Source organism: Sinocyclocheilus anshuiensis, unplaced genomic scaffold, assembly GCF_001515605.1.
Source record: "Sinocyclocheilus anshuiensis isolate Anshui unplaced genomic scaffold, SAMN03320099.WGS_v1.1 scaffold509, whole genome shotgun sequence".
Classification (NCBI taxonomy): Eukaryota; Metazoa; Chordata; class Actinopteri; order Cypriniformes; family Cyprinidae; genus Sinocyclocheilus; species Sinocyclocheilus anshuiensis.
This window is the reverse complement of record NW_015539853.1, coordinates 822,123-834,997: the sequence shown is the minus strand read 5'-3', so window position 1 is coordinate 834,997 and position 12,875 is coordinate 822,123. Positions and strand designations below refer to the sequence as shown.

Here is a 12,875-nt window from a genome sequence, read left to right as displayed (position 1 = left end):
CCAGTAGCTAGATGTTGCGACTTGGACACCTCACCTCTCCAAGATACCTTGAAGGACCTATCTGAGAGGTAAGACTCAAACCACTGGAGTGTGGTTCCTGAGATGCCCTTTGCCAATAGGGTTGACAGGAGGATCTGGTGGTTAACCGTTTCAAAAGCAGCAGACAGATCCAACAAGATAATTATTGAAGATTTGGAATCCACTCTTGCCAGTCTTAGGGCTTTAACAACTGAGAGCAAGGCAGTCTGGCAAAGTCGTCAGCTATTAGAGTTGATGAAGGAGGGGGAGGAGGAGGACAAAGGAGGGAGGAAAATGTTTTAATGAGCATGCGAGAGTTAGACGAATTGTTAATTTTGTTATGATAGTATGTCCTTTTAGCAGTGGAGACATTAGCGGAGAAGAAAGAGAGGAGTGACTGATACACATTAAGGTCAGTAGTATTTTTTATTTGTGCCACACCCTTTTAGCAGCCCTGAGCTTAGAACGATGCTCGCGGAGAACATCAGACAGCCAAGGGGCAGAAGGGGTGGTACGGGCTGATCTGGAAGACAAGGGGCAGACAGTGTCTAAACAAGATGTAAGAGTGGAGCAGAAAGTATCAGTAGCACTGTTAGCATCAAGAGATGCTAACTGTTTAAGGGGGGGGAAGCGAAGATGAAACCATAGCAGATAGCCGGGAGGGTGAGAGTGAGCGTAGGTTATGTCGAAAGATGACATGTGGAGGGGTATGATTACACAATGAAGCCAGTGTAATGCTTTAGATGATTGTTTGAAACCAATGATTCATTACATACATTGTCCTTCAGCTGGGTCTGGATATGGAGGAGCTGCAGGAGATGGAGGAAGATGCTGGACTGGGAAATGGAGGCCTTGGTCGTCTTGCTGGTTAGTAATCTGACCTCAGGATTGAAAGAGGAACTACCATCCTCAGTATGTATTTTTTGAACTTTGCAAAAGAAAGTCTGAAACTATTGGAACAGTCTGCTCTTGAAAACTTTTCACAAGCATGATAAATCGGTTTCTGAAAAGCACACTCACCCTTGGTCTCTCTCTGATTTTGTCTGTTAGCTTGCTTCCTGGACTCTATGGCTTCTCTTGGTCTGGCTGCCTATGGTTATGGCATCCGCTATGAGTTTGGTATCTTCAACCAGAAAATCTCCAGTGGCTGGCAGGTAGTTTAAACTACCTTTAATAGTTTGACTTGAATAAAAATAAACACTATTAATTAGTAGTGTTTGCCATTTCTCACACTAAGGGTTAGGGGTTAGTAAACTACTGTCTAGCAACCACCCAGAACACCCCTGCAACCACCCAGACCAACTTAGCAACCACGCCACACAGCATATTACAACATTATGCAGAAATTTTACTTAAAATTAGACATCTTGAATAATATTGATGATTGACAGGTGGAAGAGGCAGACGACTGGCTCCGCTATGGTAACCCATGGGAGAAAGCGCGCCCAGAATATATGCACCCTGTCCACTTTTATGGTAGGACAGAGCATCACCCAGATGGAGTGAAATGGGTGGATACTCAGGTATAGCATCACCATTCATTAAGCTGTATATTTGTGTGTGTTAATGCTATACTCATAAACCTATTTCATATAATTTCCACAGGTTGTCTTAGCTTTGCCTTATGACACCCCTGTACCCGGATACAGAAACAACATTGTAAACACCATGAGGCTGTGGTCTGCCAAGGCTCCTTGCGAGTTCAGCCTGAAAGACTGTGAGTACCAGCAACAGTTACCGTACATGCTGAGAAGACCAGGCTGAACTATACTAAAAGTGCGGTCACATTTGCTGTTGTCCGTGAATTTTTGTTGGTGAAATTTAGTCATTCTAATAGGAATCTATGGAAGCTTGTTTCTGCCACTGAATAAAAAATTTGGGAAAAAAAAGGTAATTGTGGCTTTTGTCTCAAAATTCTGACATTTTCTTCCTCAGAATTGTGTGATATAAACTTGCAATTGTGAGAAATAAAGTCAGAATTGCGGGATATAAACTCCCAATTCTGACTTTTTTTTTTCAATTGCAAGTTTACATCTTGCAATTCTGAACTTTTTTTCCTCAGAACTGTATGATATAAACTCAGATGCAAGTTTTAAAGTCACTTGCAATTGCAAGTTATTAAGTCCAATTTTGACTATTTTCTCACAATTGCGAGTTTATATCTCACAATTCTGGCAATTGTGATCTCAATTCTGACCTTTTTCTCAGAATTACATGATATAAACTCACAATTGTGTTATAAAGTCAGAATTACAAGAATCCTGAGAAAAAAAGTTTATATCTCGTAATTCTGACTTCATAACACACAATTGTGACTACATATTGTGTGATTCTGACTTTATAACATGGAATTGCGTGTTTATATCATGCAATTCTGAAAAAAAAGGTCAGAATTGAGATGTAAACTCACAACTGCAATTTATAAAGTCAGAATTGTGAGATAAAAAGACGCAATTACCTTTTAAAATTTTGATTCAATGGTGGAAACAAGCTACCATAGGAATCTGGGCAAAAACTAAGGGCGAAAAAATTCCCCAAGGAAATTTTGCTCATTTTTAAGTTGGTCACATGAATTTGCCACACTGACCAACAATCAGTGGTTTGAATGTGACTTCTGTGTGAGCTGTGCTTCATACATCCCTATGCTATTGACAACAGACGTACCTTTTTGCCTGCAAAATTTCAATACAATTTTGCTATGTGACCGCACCTTGACCAGCTTGACCATTCAAGCTGGTGTCTGACTCACGTGTTCTCCTCCCATCCTCAGTTAATGTCGGTGGCTACATTCAGGCCGTGCTGGACAGGAACCTGGCGGAGAACATCTCTCGTGTGCTCTACCCCAATGACAACGTCAGTAAACACACAACTGATCCTCAATTTAAATTAATAATTCATCGAAAATGGATATTTGGTCAATATTTACTTACCCATATGTAATTTCAAACCCAAAATGAGAAATTTTGAGGAAAACCTTAGCAAACACCTATCTTTGCATAACAACAACATAGAACACCCTAGAAATATCAGAACATCATCACTTCATCAAACATAAAACCTAATCAACCACTTATCAACCACCCAGAATACCCTATCAACCACCTATCATCACTCTAGCAGCCACTCAGAACACCCTAGAAACCATTCTATCAACCACACAGCATAAATTTGTTGCTGGCTGCTCTTACAGTGTACGAAAACTGAAGCTTTCAAGCTGTAAAAAAGGACACATCATAAAAGAATACCATTAAAAAAAAATCTCTGGGTCAACTATTCCTTTAAGGGCAGCCATAGTTGCATGGTTTTTACCTACCTGCCTGAAGCCTTCGGTCCCTGTCTTCTTGTAGTTTTTTGAGGGTAAGGAGCTCAGATTGAAACAGGAGTACTTTGTAGTGGCTGCGACTCTGCAAGACATCATCCGCCGCTTCAAGGCCTCCAAGTTCGGCTCCAGGGATATCGTGCGCACAGACTTCAGCACTCTGCCTGACAAGGTCGGCATATCTAAATATCTTCTAAAGTCTCACTGAAAGACGTTTGTCTTGAAGTTGCATAAAAGGATGTAGGTGTCACAGCTCTGTGCTTTGACATTACTCTCAAGGTTTCTTGATCTCTTTTTGTTTGGCTGCTCTTAGGTGGCCATTCAGCTGAACGACACTCACCCTGCCTTAGCCATCCCTGAGCTGATGAGAGTGCTGATTGACGAAGAGAAACTACCATGGGAGAAGGTTGGAGATTTTTACAGTGGACATTATAAATGAATGATTCCTTTATTTACTTTCATACAGCACTGAATGGCCAGACTCGTAACACTAGAGGGCGATAAAGTACAGAGAAGCTCAGTCTCAATCATTCTGAACATCAGCATTACATTCACTATTTGTTATGTGTTTAAAAGAATAATTTTTTTTGTTGTTGTTCATTATTTGTAGTAAAAGTTGTTAAAAAGTGTTAAAAATCCCAAGTTGCTCTTAATATAAATGAAGTCTACTGGATAAGTTCCAAAACCAAAACTGTGTTGATTTCCTCACTCTCTGCAGGCATGGGACATCTGTATCAAGACCTGCGCCTACACCAATCACACTGTGCTGCCTGAGGCTCTGGAACGCTGGCCTATCGACCTCTTCCAGACCCTGCTGCCACGGCACCTCGAGATCATCTATGAAATCAATCGCCGCCACCTGGAGGTCCGACTTCAACAGAACACAAACCATAACACGTTTTGACACTGAAAAAGGTGGTCAAGATTTGGCTGATTGGTTTCACCATGGTGCAAGCAAAGGCATGTTTCTTTATTGACAGCCATCCAAAAGTATCCAAATTTCCAATATCCAATCATCTAAATTTTTTAACAAGAACTACCATTCAAAAGTTTCAGGTAGTTTCCAAACCTTGATCATCCACTGCACGCTTCAGGTCCTCGCTCCACTCAATATCCTCCCACACCCAGCCGGGGGGACACTCAATCTCCTCTTTAGGCACGGCTTTTTCTCCATTCTGCCCCCCAGTGGACACATAAAGAACAAAAAGGTCAGTTCCTGCCAACTGATTTTAATGTAGAACATATTAGTCCACTTTTTAAAGTATTTTTGAAATACCCTTTGACTTAAAGGGATAGTTCACCCAAAAAGGAAAATTAGATTTTTATCTGCTTACCCCCAGGGCAAGATGTAGGTGACTTTGTTTCTTCAGTAGAACACAAACAAAGATTTTTAACTCAAACCGTTGCAGTCTGTCAGTCATACAATGGAAGTGAATGGAATCATGGCTTTGAGAGTAAAAAAAAAATATGCAAACAACACCTAATTAAACCCTGCGGCTCGTGGCGATACACTGATGTGTAAAGACACGAAACGATCGGTCTGTGCAAGAAACTGAACAGTATTTATATTGTTTTTTACCTCTGATTCACCGCAATGTCCAAACTGTCCTGAGAGCGTTCGCGTCTTCTTCTTCTTGCTTTACGGCAGATCAGACTTGTAAATGAATTACCGCCACCTATCTTTCAAATGGACCATTGACACTATCTACAATTTTACCTCTGATTCTCAATGGTCCATTTGAGAGATAGGTGGCGGTAATGCACTTACAAGTCTCCGATCTGCCGTAAAGCAAGAAGAAGAAGACGCGTCACACGCCGGCTGTTGAGAACGCGCTCAGGACAGTTCGGACATTGCGGTGAATCAGAGGTAAAAAACTATATAAATACTGTTCAGTGTCTTGCACAGACTGATTGTTTCATGTATTTACACATCAATGTATCGTCACGAGCCGCAGGGTTTAATTTGGTTTTGTTTGTGTATGTTTTTTTCTCTCTCGAAGCCGTGATTCTCATTCACTTCCATTATAAGACTGACAGACTGCAACGGTTTGAGTTAAAAATCTTCGTTTGTGCTCTACTGAAGAAACAAAGTCACCTACATCTTGGATGCCCTGGGGGTAAGCAGATAAACATCAAATTTTCATTTTTGGGTGAACTATCCCTTTAATAGTTCTATTCAATGAGGATGTATTGAATTTATAAAAAGCGACAGTAAAGACTTTTACAATGTTAATGTATTATGTGTTTAATGTGTGTAAATGTATTTCAAATAAATGCTGTTCTTTTGAACTTTCAATTAATAAAATAATCCTGAAAAAATATATCACAGTTTCCACAAAAATATTAAGCAGCATTGCATTTTAATCATTTTTCTCATGTACCAAATCAGAATATTTGAATGATTTCTGAAGGATCACTGACACTAAAGACTGGAGTAATGACTGCTTTGCCAAAAAAAAAATTCAGGTTTGCCATCAAAGGAATAAATTACATTTTAAAATATATTTAATTAGAAAACAATTATTTAAAATTGTAATAATATCTAACAATATTTTTACCATCAAAAAACAATTTTTATCAACCAAAAAGTTTTAAAACTGTAGTAAATAAATCATAATATCAATGCTAAAAGATGCCATAACTGCAAACTGAGTTTATTGTATACGAAACCCAGTCTGTTTGTTGTTGTAGCGTGTTTCCTCTCTTTACCCCGGTGATGTTGACCGCATGCGCCGCATGTCTCTCATTGAGGAGGGTGGACAGAAGAGAGTCAACATGGCTCATCTGTGCATCGTTGGCTCTCATGCAGTCAACGGTGTGGCACGAATCCACTCGGACATCCTCAAAGCTACCGTGTATGTATTCAAACACACATACAGAAACACCATGTTAACCAGAGATCTTTACATACATTCACCTGAGAAGTGCCGTATGACATTCAGTTCCTCAACAGCCTGAAATTGAAGTCATCAGATTCAGATCATTAAGTTGAATGTTCACTGAACTGAATCAGTGAACAAATTGTGCTGTTTATCCAGTTCACGAAATGGACTGAACGATTTCTTGCTGAATTGTTCTTACTGACTCAATCACCCGATAACAGGAGTTCTCAGTTTGACTTAAATTTCTATTGGTTTTGAATGACATGAGGGTTAATAACTAATGACTACTATTCATTTACTAAATAGATTCAAAGACTTCTATGAGATGGATCCACACAAGTTCCAGAACAAAACCAATGGTATCACCCCTCGCCGTTGGTTGGTGATGTGCAACCCTGGTCTGGCTGAGGTCATTGCAGAGGTTGGTGCAGTCATTCATAACTTCATTTGTTGCTTGTTAACATGACTGACTGTGACAGAATCCCTGACTGTCAGCAGAAGTCTGTGTGCACTAATTGTAGTTTTATATAAAGTATAATGTCATGGTGTGATAGCCTTATTCCTGCTCTACTATACTTTCTTTGGCTTGTTCACATGTTAGAGAATCGGAGAGGACTTCATCCGCGACCTGGATCAGCTGAAAAAGCTTCATGATTTTTTCAATGATGAGTCTTTCATTCGAGATATCGCCAAAGTTAAACAGGTTAGAAACAAATGATATGTGGCCCATATCAATGGCCTCGTGGGTATGGAATTTAAAACTGGTTGGTGTTCTCACCTCTTCTAGGAGAACAAACTGAAGTTTGCTGTGCACCTGGAAGAGCACTACAAAGTAAAGATCAACCCCAACTCAATGTTTGATGTTCAGGTGAAGAGAATCCATGAATATAAGAGGCAGCTGCTCAACTGTCTGCACATTATCACTTTCTACAACCGTGAGTGATTCCTGCACTTTCACTCCTTCGTGTCCTCTTCTCACTATCAATCGGGTGTTTTCTATGAGGAAAATTTTCAAACATTTTTTGATCACAAAATGAACATACATGTACAAATACATACATAGTTCAAATAAAATACCATAAAATAAAATAATATCCCCCCACCCTCTTCTCACTATTGCTTTGAGTCAGGAGTCTTTTTTTTTTTTTTACATTTTTGGAAGAGAAAACAAACATAAAAAATAATTTATATGAAATAAAATATATCCCACTATTGCAAATAAGCATAAATAAACAATTAATACAAGAAAAAAATAAATAATTAATAAAAGAAAATAAGAATAAATAAATAATTAATACAAAATACCATCAAATAAAATAATATTTGTAAATAAATAATGAAATAATATATTAGCCAGGACTGTTTTTTTTTCCAGAGGAGAATTTCTTTTATATTTTTACATTTTTATTATGAATTATTTTTAAAGAAAAAGAAAATGAATGATTTATAAAAGAAAACAAAAAAAACAATTATAAATAAATTAAATAAACTAATAAATAACAAAATAAAATGAAAATATTTTAGAAAATAAAATGTAACACTGTCCAACACACACAGCATCAGATAAAGGTGTTAAAGCTTTAGAGAAAGCTATTATGACATTTTTTTTTGGTGTTATTTCTATATTGCAGGCATCAAGAAAGAGCCTAACAAGCAGTGGACCCCAAGAACAATTATGATTGGCGGAAAGGTGATCTTACCATGTCATATGACTTAAATGCAGTCAGATGTTTATTTAATTATTTTGTTGTATTTGAATTCTAAGTGTCTGACGATTATGTTCTGCTCAATTCTTCCCAGGCTGCTCCAGGCTACCACACAGCTAAAATGATCATTCGTCTCATCACAGCTATAGGTGAGGTGGTCAACAATGATCCTGTAGTGGGCGACCGCCTCAAAGTCATTTTCCTGGAGAACTACAGAGTCACCCTTGCTGAAAAAGGTGCCAAAATATATGATTAATTTGAAATGTTTTAAGTAATTTTGTTTTATTTTTAATCATATCTTAATATTTTAATCATATAATTTAAGTTTTGATAATTGCTGAGCTTTACTACCAGTGTTATTTTAGTATCATTGAAATACTTTTATAGTTTTTATTAATATTCTGATATATATATATATATTTTTTTATTTATTTTTTATTTTTTTTATTTGAAGTTTTAGTATTTTTTTAACTGTTAAATGTCATTTTTATAATGTTTTTTTTTTTATGTTTTAGTTATTTTAGTATGTCACTTAAACTAAATGAAAATGAGAAATGTTGGCAACTAGCTGAGAACAAAGTAAGTTTTATATCTTAAGTTAAAGTTTATTTTATTTCAAGTAATGAAAATGTTTGTTTAGTTATTAACTGTAATAACCCTATCTACTACAGACACAATCTCCAAACTAATTGATATTAAATTTAATTAATGCAAAAAAAATGAAATAACGCGCTGTTTAAAAACATGTTGCCAGGTAACATTGTAGCCTCTGTGTTTAATGCATATTAATTATAAAATTAATATTCATTAGCACAATTTTCTCTGTATAGTGACATCACTACCATCCATGTTCAGTTTCCCGCTTCAAAACATTAAAACTGCTTTAAATAATTCCACTTATTCCACCTTATTTTCACCTGAAAGTGTGAGTCATGTGATCATAAAGATGATCCCTTTAAATGTTTTTTCTTTCTATCAGCGATCCCTGCGGCTGACCTGTCCGAGCAGATCTCCACAGCTGGCACAGAAGCTTCTGGAACAGGCAACATGAAGTTCATGCTGAATGGAGCGCTGACCATCGGCACCATGGACGGAGCCAATGTGGAGATGGCAGAGGAAGCAGGAGAAGGCAACATCTTCATCTTCGGCATGAGAGTGGAGGATGTCGAAGCTATGGATGCTAAAGGGTTGGGAATAATATGAATTTTAATACTAATAAAATTGATACTGACTTTAATTATTGTACTTTTTGGTAGAATGTAGAGATATAATAAGCACTCACGCAATATATGTACTGTATATGACATGACCTCCTTCCATCTGGCAGATACAATGCATCAGAGTTCTACAATCGTATTCCAGAGCTGAAGCAGGCCATTGACCAGATCGCAGGAGGCTTCTTCAGCCCAAAACAGCCAGACCTCTTCAAGGATATCGTCAACATGCTGATGCACCACGATAGGTAGAGAAACAGGAACAAGAAACACATTGCCACACACAAAGACAGACAGTAATAGACACAATTTTGTTTTCCGGTACTACAATAACATTAATATGCTTACAAAATTGTTACCAGATATGTATGGCATCAACCCTGTAAACCAAATATTTAAATTTTTCAAATACTTTGTAGTTTAGCAACCACTATATAATATAATATGTGACCCTGGAGCACAAAACCAGTCATAAGGGTCAATTTTTCGAAATTGAGATTTATAAATCGTCTGAAAGCGGAATAAATAAGCTTTCCATTGTTGTATGGTTTGTTAGGATAGGACAATATTTAGCCGAGATACAACTATTTGAAAATCTGGAATCCGAGTGTGCAAAAAAATCTAAATATTGAGAAAATCGCCTTTAAAGTTGTCCAAATGAAGTTCTTAGCAATGCATATTACTAATCAAAAATTACGTTTTGATATATTTACGGTAGGAAATTTACAAAATATCTTCATGGAACACGATCTTTACTTAATATCCTAATGATTTTTGGCATAAAAGAAAAATCGATCATTTTGACCCATACAATGTATTTTTGGCGATTGCTACAAATATAACCCAGCGACTTAAGACTGCTTTTGTGCTCCAGGGTCACATATAACATCGGGAGCTAATTATAACTTAAAATTCTTAAAGGAACTTACAGATCTTTTACTGTTCAATAAAAGTCTGATTGTATGGGTTTAATGTATTCAGTCCATTTACTCTAAATTAAAAACAAAAAACCTTATATCTGGGTCTTTTAAATAAATTAATATAAATAATATGCTACTATAGAAAATAGTTTCATCACATTTGTACAGTATATGAATCAAATGTGTTTCTTGCTGGACAGGTTCAAGGTGTTTGCTGACTATGAAGACTACATCAAATGCCAAGAGAAAGTCAGTGCTTTGTATAAGGCGAGTACAAACTGTTTTTGTTACATTGCCAATAAAATACAAATTAAGAACTTTGAAAATGATAATTTATAATTCTCTATCCATTGACAGAAACCTAAGGAATGGACCAAGAAGGTGATCCTCAACATCGCCGGTTCAGGCAAGTTCTCCAGCGACCGCACCATCTCCCAGTACGCCCGTGAGATCTGGGGTGTAGAGCCCACTCTGGAGAAGCTTGCTGCACCTGATGACCCGAAATAAACCTCCACCTGCCCATCTCGAACCAAGAGCAACCTGTATGATCGAGCAACACTAGATGCTTCCTCTTCAAGAATCCAGCTATGGCAACCCGAACGCAATCTGTCAATTTTCAATCTTAAACGTTCTGCCTCATTCACTTCACAAACAATCAATAACTCCAACAAACTCAATGTTCAACGGGTAACATCTATATCAGCATTATTCAGCAAAAACCAGGATTCAGAGCGTTTCCCAAAAGCATCATAAGCCTAAGTAGATTGTGGAAACTATTGGTCTATGATTTACATAGGCTTACGATGCTTTTGGGAAACGCTCTGAATCGCATATTCAGAATAAGATGAGGAAACATCAAATCCCAGAAGGTTCTTGATGTTATATTTGGGTTTTGACATTCACTGCAGTGTTTTTCCCTTTCTGAAAGTATGGAGGACTAAACCTGCAGAAATTAAAAATAAATAAATAAAGATAGATAACTTTTCCACGACATTCTAATTTATTGAGATGCACCTGTAGATAGATAGATAGATAGATAGATAGATAAAATGTAATAACAGGAAACAAACAAATATAGTTCATTTGTAATAAAATTAAATCCTGAATGTATTTTTTATTACCTTTTTCCTATAGGAATTATTTTCTATATTTAATTTTACATTTATTTACTTATTCTTTCATTTATTTATGTATTTAATATTATTTATTTTTATTCATGTGTTTATTTTTTATATTTATTTATTCCCACATGTATTTATTTCAAGGTTTATTTATTTATTCATTTATTTATTTTTACTTTTCCGTGTGCAACATGGAAATGAGGGAGGTGGTTCTTGCGGAGCTTTGTTGGATCAACTGGATGGTACCAAGATATTATCACCATCAACATCGTCGACGAGTTTCTAGGTTGATTACGCCTCTAGACACACTCGGTGGAGGTTTCTAAGGCTTGTGTTCATTTTGTAATCACAGAGAAAAGACTCCCAAAAGAATAAATACATCAATAAATAAATTAAATATAAAAATAAATAAGTGAATAAGGAAATAAAGGTTAAAAAGAATAAAAATAAATGTAAAAATAAATACATAAAGGAAAAAAGTAATAAAAAATACATTCAGGGTTCAATTTTATTACAAATTAACTAGATTTGTTTTTATCAAGTCATTTATTTCTTTATATATTTTCCTGTTATTACATTTATTTATTAATCTATATATTTATTTATTTATTTTTTAATTTCAGCAGGTTTGGTCCTCCATATTCAAGCACTGCATATTTTGGAAAAAAAATCTAATTAAATCCAATCTCAAACACTATTGCATTTGGCTGCTAGTTCTTAAAGGATTAGGAACATGCTTAAAATGACAAGATTGTCAGTAATGTGTGCAAAACGGTTGGTGTAGGGGGTCACGGTTGCTTTTAACCCGTGACAGTAAGCATTGCTTATACATACGTGTGAATTTGTGGTTGTTGCTTGTACTTTTAACACATTTTTGGACTGTGTAATTTGTAAAAGTCACAAAAATCATGCAATTAAAAGTATCATCCAGCTGTTATTAAAAATCAGTTGTACCAGGCCTTTTTCCAATTGTTTTTGTTAAAGAACAACAAAATTATGTAATAAACTACAAATAAACCACTTTGTTCTCTCATTACTCACCAGTTTGCTAAGAAGAAGTGTTATGTAAACACACACTTGTTGACCCATTCATGCTTGACACTTGAGTACTTCAGTATTTACCCATGTGTGAGCAATGTCTCACACGCTCTCACACGTACACAAACAATGTTTTAAATCAGGCGTCAGTTGTGCTATACGCTGCCAATAACCAATATACATGACATCAAGTTTTTATAATGGCTAACTAGCGATGTCTAGAGAGCATGGTTACTCTGCGTCAAATTTGGGAGGAATCCTAAATCCCCCCTTGCAGCTTCAACTGAGGTCATCTCACGAACTGGCAGGGGACGCAAGAAACTGGCTCAATCTGTCACAATGTGTTTCACGAGATGGTCTATGCTCAGTTATTTGCTCTGGCAGCTGGTGTTGCTCTTTATTGGAGGGATTTGGAGATAAATGGGTCCTGACTTTCCGTTCACACAGCAGAACGGGAGGCACTGGATTATCACAGACGTCTGTTGCTTCACTTTAACATCATTCTGGGTCAAATGTATGTGCCTATGAATGATTGTGTAATGTCAGTTCCTCAAGTTAGCACAGGTGGAGTTCATCACATTAACAGTGTATAACTTCAACAAACTCAATCAATGTTCATCTGGTAACTTCAATGTCAGCCTTATTCAGCAAAAACTG

At 36.6% G+C, this 12,875-nt stretch overlaps 1 protein-coding gene across 1 annotated transcript in view; it reads left to right on the top strand.

Annotated features, from left to right (window-relative positions):
* The window catches only part of LOC107684721 (glycogen phosphorylase, muscle form-like), a 16,266-nt gene extending 5,234 nt beyond the window's left edge, over nt 1-11,032 (top strand). The window contains exons 3-20 of the mRNA XM_016481061.1: nt 807-885; nt 1,069-1,172; nt 1,410-1,541; nt 1,624-1,735; nt 2,789-2,871; nt 3,366-3,509; nt 3,651-3,743; nt 4,056-4,202; nt 6,029-6,192; nt 6,526-6,640; nt 6,821-6,922; nt 7,007-7,154; nt 7,851-7,909; nt 8,020-8,161; nt 8,905-9,112; nt 9,253-9,387; nt 10,260-10,326; nt 10,417-11,032. Of these exons, the coding sequence (XP_016336547.1) occupies nt 807-885; nt 1,069-1,172; nt 1,410-1,541; nt 1,624-1,735; nt 2,789-2,871; nt 3,366-3,509; nt 3,651-3,743; nt 4,056-4,202; nt 6,029-6,192; nt 6,526-6,640; nt 6,821-6,922; nt 7,007-7,154; nt 7,851-7,909; nt 8,020-8,161; nt 8,905-9,112; nt 9,253-9,387; nt 10,260-10,326; nt 10,417-10,566 (2,184 nt within the window). The 3' untranslated portion in view covers nt 10,567-11,032. The remainder of the gene's footprint in view (nt 1-806; nt 886-1,068; nt 1,173-1,409; nt 1,542-1,623; nt 1,736-2,788; nt 2,872-3,365; nt 3,510-3,650; nt 3,744-4,055; nt 4,203-6,028; nt 6,193-6,525; nt 6,641-6,820; nt 6,923-7,006; nt 7,155-7,850; nt 7,910-8,019; nt 8,162-8,904; nt 9,113-9,252; nt 9,388-10,259; nt 10,327-10,416) is intronic.
* Nucleotides 11,033-12,875: the final 1,843 nt, after the last annotated feature.